The sequence below is a fragment of the Thalassophryne amazonica genome, chromosome 5 (genome assembly GCF_902500255.1).
Source record: "Thalassophryne amazonica chromosome 5, fThaAma1.1, whole genome shotgun sequence".
Classification (NCBI taxonomy): Eukaryota; Metazoa; Chordata; class Actinopteri; order Batrachoidiformes; family Batrachoididae; genus Thalassophryne; species Thalassophryne amazonica.
Genome location: NC_047107.1, coordinates 3,491,836 through 3,499,310, shown reverse-complemented (window position 1 = coordinate 3,499,310; position 7,475 = coordinate 3,491,836). Strand labels below are relative to the sequence as shown.

The following is a 7,475-nucleotide window of genomic DNA, read 5'->3' as shown; positions in this document are numbered from 1 at the left end:
CCAGCCACCTATTTAACCATTTCAGCCTGCTAAACGCCTCATCATTACCCCGGGAGGGGAGGGGACCAGAGACTATTACTCGATGACGACACATCTTTCTGGCAAGGTCACAAGTCCTCTTTATGTCCACTTTTGTGACCTCTGAGTGCTTCATCCTGACATCATTGGCGCCGACTTGAATAACTATGTGACTGTATCTCATGTCATGTTCCTTTGTTTGTCTGCCCTTCTGCAGTGTTAGCACCCTAAGATGGGAAGCAATGTCAGGAGCTTTGGCCATTTAACATTTAACATTTTCCAGCCAGCGCCTGGAACCTGACTTTGTGGGTGATGGAATCCCCTATCACTAAAGACCGGCGTTTCGGCCTGGAGATAGGAGTGGAAGTCACCCGTGGGCTCAAAGACTTCACATCAGGGAAATCCAAGGGGGGAAACGGGTTCACAGTTCACAGTGGTGAGTGTGATCGGGGTACCGCAACCGGGCACCAAGCCCTACGTGACTTCCTCCGCCTAACTACAGTCTGAAATTTGTTGTCCACAGCTGGTGTTTCTAGGTTGATGCTAATGGGGACGCTAGCCGGCCCAACACTAACCTCATCTGGTGTGCCCGTAACATCTAACTCCACTGAGCTAAGAAGCTGTTCTTACGGACATGGCTCTCTAAGAGAGCCACCCTATCTGCCATCATCACGCAGGATTTACGTGAAGTGTAAAGTAGTGTACTTTGTGCACCAGAAAATTCAAGAGCATAGCCAAGCAAGTCCCAGCTCACCACTAATATGGTCTCTGGCTGTTGTGGATGGAAGAGTCAGGAGGTCGACTGTCAAAATTAACAGGTTTATTACACAAAGCGCTTTGGACACACCAATGAACAGCATACAGCAAGTGTCTGAGCATGTGTGTGTAAATCAGCACTTAGAGTGCACCCTTATGTACACATGCACGTCAGGACGGTGTTTGTGCGGTGTTTGTTCTCATGAGCTCATCTCCCCAAACTGATACTGGTAACTATCTGAAAATGACTTAAGCTGGAAACAGGCTGGGGAGAGACGAATTCCCACAGAAAATGTTTTGTCTCAAGGCTGCAGTGAGGCACCGATCAGAACAGACTCTGTGTCACTCTGGGTCAGACAGAGCCAAGAGTCCAAGACAGCACTCAGCCCTTTGATCACTTAATTCACAAAGTGTGTACCATTGTCTGAAGAAAGTCTTTCTGGAACTCCCCATCTGGGAACAACGTCTGTCATTAAAGCTTTTGCTGCTGCCTTTGTTTTGTTGGAAAGGCCTCAACCCATTTGGAAAACATGTCCACTATTACAAGGCAGTACTTCTTCCCCTCTGCTGGGGTTAATTCAATGAAATCCAGGACCCAAAGGGGGGGAGCACCCACAGAAGTCAATGGAGTAGTTTTACCTGAATTGTTTTGGGCACAGATCAAACATCTTTTACAGAAGTTAGTTGCAGAGGTCACAAAGCCTTTAGTGAACCAAAATTTGTGAATGTCTGCACACATTCCCCCTTTTGGACACATGGTCACGACCATGTGACAAATTAGCAGAAATTTGGAAAAGGGCTCTAGGCATGCAAGGTTTAGGGGCTCAGACGGGAGATTTGGACGGCACCAAATCCCATGAACCTTCAGCGCCAAAGAGAGACATCACTGGAAGTCACAAAGGATGTGAGTGAAGCAAGATCAGCCACTGGAGTGGGAGGAGCGAAAACAGACACAAGAGTAAGAGCAGGGCCCGAAGGGCAGCCTGCTCAGGAGCATAATCAGGAAATTTATTATTTAAAGAAATTGGGTCAATGTGGGAAGTATGGGATGAGCACTTGCAAATAGCAATAGAGGAAGGTATCAAAATGGTGTCCAAGAGAGCTGAAACTAGGGGTCCATGAAGGATGGAAGAGCCATCGGACTTCAGAAACCCTCGGTGACACCAGAGGGCACCAAAATCAAGTGAAGTGAAATGGTTTGGCAGAATCTGGGACACCCAAAGTGGGAGTGGTCTGTAAGGCCTTTTTAATGCAGTGAAAGCGTCTCCACATCAGGAGACCAGTGGAATCTGATGGGAGCAGGACACCAGCTTGTGGATGCAAAATTTCAAACTTTGGACCAAACGCTCTCTGGCTGTTGTGGAAGGAAGAGTCAAGAGGTTGACTGTTTGTCAGAATTAACAGGTTTATTATACAAAGCGCTTTGGACACACCAACGAACAGCATACAGCAAGTGTATGCTGTTATATTGTATATTGTATGGCTTTTGCCTTACAATATAAAGCACCTTGGGGCAACTGTTTGTTGTGATTTGGTGCTATATAAATAAAATTGATTTGATTTGAAGTGTCTGAGCGTGTGTGTGTGTGTATATATAAATCAGCTCTTAGAGTGCACCCTTATGTACATGTCAGGACGGTGTTTGTGCTCAGTTTCTCATGAGCTCATCTCTCCAAACTGATACTGGTAACTATCTGAAAATGACTTCATCTGGAAACAGGCTGTTTAGAGACGAATTCCTATAAAAAATGTTTTGTCTGAAGGCTGCAGTTAGACGACGATCAGAACAGACTGTGTCCCTTTGGGTCAGATAGAAACATGTGGCTATCAGTCGTTCTGCACAAACTGCATGAACAGTCTCTGGATTAAGGACATTTCACAGAGCATTCACACAGTGAGCAACACACTATCAAATAAACATGGTGTCACATGAAGACAATTATTTTGCTTTTACAATCTGATTATTATTTATAGGTATTATCAAGTTTTAGAGATTTGCTTTCAGTTTGATAATTATAGAAACTTTTTCTTTATATGTTTTGTATTTATTTTTCTTGGTATTTGAAATGGCATAAACAAATTAAAATGTGTGAAATGCCAAGTGTTCCAATACTTTTGGAGGGCACAGTATCCTAACCTTATGACGAGTGCAAAACGAGTGTGATATTATTACTGTTTTGTTTAGGACCCCTTCACACATAGTGTGAATTTGGTCGATTTGCGCACAAAGTGCACATGAAACAGGGATCGTATGCAAAAACATAGAATCGTAGCTGCCTCTCACGCCTTACACCTGCTGCTACATCTGCGCCCAACGAACCCTCTCGCGGCAGGTGTCGGCCAAATTCCAGGTGACACACACACACACACATCAAACATCGCTCGCTTGGCATTTAGAAAATGTGTGGTCATTCTCACTATTAACACGACAACAGTAGCAGACGATCACCATTTGCTGGCAGTGAAATTTGTCTAAGTGCCCCACGGGTGTGGCTTTGGTCTGTGTGCTGAACTGACAGGAGGTGTGACCACCGACAGAAGCGGCTGTGGAGATCTGTCATTCTGGACATCCCAGCTGGACAACATGTACTGTGTTTGGATGGACATAGACTAACTGTCCACTGTGATGTACATGTGTCTGCTTGCTGTCATCGCGTGGACATAAACAAAAACATATATCGCTGTGGTGACGGGCTGCAGCAAGCGAGCGCACGCTGCAGCACACTGACAGGCTACCCAGGTTGAAACGTGACAGTCAGATCATAACACACAGCGGGCAATCTGACTGTCATGTTACCCACGTGAGCTCTGTTCCACATGACGCGGTGTTAGTCCTGCGGCACGCCGTCCACAAGACACAAATGTCGGGCAGGACATGCGTGTGGGCCGGCTAGACACACACCAGCAGATGTGGACATGATGAGACCAGCGAACTTATGTCATTTCATGACTGTATGTCTGCGACCATGGGTCATCTACAGAGGAACAGATGGATCATATTTGTATTGCCTACTTGATGAGAGGGATTCAATATATTGCAATGTTTTTACTATATGGTGTGTGGTTTTATTTTTTTTTTTAATACGTCCATGTCCTTCCTGATATCAGGAAGTTTCCTGCACCTTTTACAGGACAGTGATGGTAGCTCTGTGGTAAAGTTTCTGACTGGCAATCAGAGCTTTTGTAAAGCGTGGGTTCAAATCCTGTGGGTGACGTGTATTTTTATTTCTTCATTTTCACAGTAGCTGCGCGACGTGTAACCACATCGTGCAAGTTAACAGGGTTCACCTGTGGTTAAATTTGCATAAGACACGACCATGGTGGAGTTGATCCCCAAGGTACATACAGTGGGGAAAATAAGTATTTGACCCCCTGTCAGTTTTGCAGGTTTTCTCACCTACAAAGAATGTAGAGGTCTGTAATTTTTATCGTAGGTTCACTTCAACTGTGAGAGACAGAATCTCGAAACACAAGACTGTCAATCTCCCTCGGTCCAAAAGAGCTGTCTAAGGACACCAGGGACAAAACTGCAGACCTGCACAAGGCTGGGATGGACTACAGGACAACAGGCAAGCAGCTTGGTGAGAAGACAACTGTTATGATTATTTATTAGAAAGTGGAAGAAACACAAGATGACTGTCAATCTCCCTCGGTCTGGGATTCCATGCAAGATCTCACTATACAGGAGGACCTGGTCAATAACCTGAAGAGAGCTGGGACCACAGTCACAAAGATTACATTAGTAACACATGATGCTGTCATGGTTTAAAATCCTGCAGGGCAGCAAGGTCCCCCTGCTCAAGCCAGCACATGTCCAGGCCCATTTGAAGTTCACCAGTGACCATCTGGATGATCCAGAGGAGGCATGGGAGAAGGTCATGTGGTCAGATGAGACCAGAATAGAGCTTTTTGGAATCAACGCCATTTACCATGTTTAGAGGATGAGAACAACCCCAAGAAAACCATCCCAACCGTGAAGCATGGGGGTGGAAACATCATACTCTGGGGGTGCCTTCTGCAAAGGGGACAGGACGACTGCACCGTACTGAAGGGAGGATGGATGGGGTCATGTATTGTGAGATTTTGGCAAACAACCTCCTTCCCTCAGTAAGAGCATTGAAGATGGGTCATGGCTGGGTCTTCCAGCATGACAATGACCCCAAACACACAGCCAGGGCAACTAAGGAGAGGCTTCGTAAGAAGCATTTCAAGGTCCTGGAGTGGCCTGGCCAGTCTCCAGACCTGAATTGAATAGAAAATCTTTGGAGGGAGCTGAAACTCCAAACCTGAAAAATTTGCAGAAGATCTGTATGGAGGAGTGGACCAAAATCCCTGCTGCTGTGTGTGAAAACCTGGTGAAAAACTACAGGAAATGTTTGACCTCTGTAATGGCAGACAGATGTTTCTGTACCAATTGTTAAACTGTTTTTCTAGTGGGTCAAATACTTATTTTATGCAATAAAATGCAAATTAATCATTTAAAAATCATACAATGTGATTTTCTGGATTTGTTTTTTTAGATTCTGTCTCTCACAGTTGAAGTGAACCTACGATAAAAATTACAGACCTCTACATTCTTTGTAGGTGGGAAAACCTGCAAAACTGACAGGGGGTCAAATACTTATTTTCCCCACTGTACGAACACTTCTAGTATGACGCCTACACAATGATTTTATACATGAGGCCGCTGGTTCGTAAGAACTGAGGAGATGAACAGAAGAACAGAAAGACAATGATGGAAGACAAACCTTTGAAGGACTGTATTAAGAATTCACAATAAATACAAGCTGTACTTTGTGAAGCAGTCGTAGTTCACCAAATACTTACAGTTCCAAACAAAACTAAAAAAATATTAGCCAAAGTGCTGAAGAGACCTTATTTCGTCCCTTCAGGTGGACATCTGTGGATTCGTCTGAGGTTGGTTGAAGGCACACTTGTGCTTTTTCAAAGTGGGTTTCCTGCTGTATCTCTTCCCGCAGATGTTGCACCGGTGTATTTTTTCTCCTGTGTGCACAGTCATGTGGTCCGACAGGCTTCGCCTTTGTGTAAAACCTCTATTGCAAATGGAGCAAGTGTACGGTCTCTCTCCTGTGTGAACTCTCATGTGTGTCACAACATGTCCACTCTGGCGAAAACGCTTCTGACAAATGGAGCAGCTGAATGGTTTCTCTCCGGTGTGCCCTCTCATGTGGTACGTTAACAGCGACGTCTGATTGAATCTTTTAGCGCACACAGAGCACTTAAATGGCTTCTCTCCTGTGTGAATTCTCATGTGTCTCTTTAGACTGATCTTGTATTTAAATATTTTATTACACTCGGAGCAGCTGAATGGTTTCTCCGCTCTATGAACTGTCATATGTCTCTTCAGGTTTTCGGGGGATTTTAGTCTTTTGCCGCACTCAGAGCAGCTGCACGTCTCCTCGTCACTTTTCAGTGACTTCAAATCTGACAGAGTTTCTGTGTTTTGCTTCCAACCATCAATGTTGTTAGTCTCAGACTCCCGAGGATCTAAATTAGGGTCTGGTTCTCCATCGGCTTCTGTTTTCATGTGTTCAGCCAAGCTGCTGGCTCTCGGCTCTGCCTCTCTGGTCTCAGGAGGGCTTTGATGACACTGTGAAGGTTTCTCTTCATCTTCACTCTTAACAGGAGCATCAGTCCATGTGAAGCGGCCGATATCTGACTCCTCCAAACCTGGAAGTTGCTCCCTGTCCTGCCTGGCCCAGGTGTCCTCCTGCTCCTCTTTAACATGTGGTGGTTCTGGGTCATTATTATCCAGATGGCATCTCCACTCCTGCTGCTCAAGAAGATTTTCCACTTGACCCACCAACACCTGCTGCACATCTGTACAAACAATTAAAAAAGAAAAAAAGGGAAACATTCAGGAATGTAAATGGTAAACAGACTGCATTTATATATAGTGCTTTTCCATCTGCATCAGACACTCAAAGCGCTTTACAATAATGCCTCACATTCATCCCTATGTCAGGGTGCTGCCATGCACGGCGCTCACTACACACCGGGAGCAACTAGAGGATTAAGGATGTTGCACAAGGGCCCTTAGTGATTTTCCAGTCAGGCTGGGATTTGAACTGAGGATCTTCTGGTATCAAGCCCAACACCTTAACCACTAGACCATCACCTTAAGTAATGGTTTAATCACTGCAGATTTGAAACATTTAGGAACAGATTCAGAAGTCGATGAGAGATTAATAATTTCCAGCACAATTGGCCCAAGAGTGGACCAGAGGTCCTTAAAGAGTTTTGTTGGTATAGGATCAAATAAACAGGTTGTGCTTTTTGTAGACATTATGAGTTTCTTCAGCGCACCAAGTGAGATACTATCAAATTCTGTAAATCTAGGTAATACCTCAGTAATGGCACCCACCTCAATAGCAGGGTGTAGTGGCTGGGTTAAGGCATGCTGGGATATGTTTAACCTGATGTCTTCTATTTTCTTCTGGAATTAATCCAGGAAATCTTGTGTTGTAAAAGGAGAGTGACTTACAGGTGGTTCTCCATGTATAAGTGTTGCCATCGTGTCGAACAAGAACTTTGAGTTATGCTTTTTTTTGTTGATCAAATCAGAGTAATAGGTCCAATTTGTATCCAGTAATGCATGCTTATAGTCTAAGATAGCATCACACCATGCAAGGTGGAATACTTCTAATTTTGAACTGTGCCATTTCCGTTCTAGACCTCAA

General features: G+C 44.6%; 1 protein-coding gene across 1 annotated transcript in view; it reads right to left on the bottom strand.

Annotated features, from left to right (window-relative positions):
- Positions 1-5,416: 5,416 nt before the first annotated feature.
- LOC117509729 (zinc finger protein 501-like) overlaps positions 5,417-7,475 on the bottom strand; it is an 18,116-nt gene continuing 16,057 nt past the window's right edge. Inside the window, exon 2 of the mRNA XM_034169442.1 lies at positions 5,417-6,615. Coding sequence (XP_034025333.1) covers positions 5,663-6,615 — 953 coding nt within the window. The 3' untranslated portion in view covers positions 5,417-5,662. The remainder of the gene's footprint in view (positions 6,616-7,475) is intronic.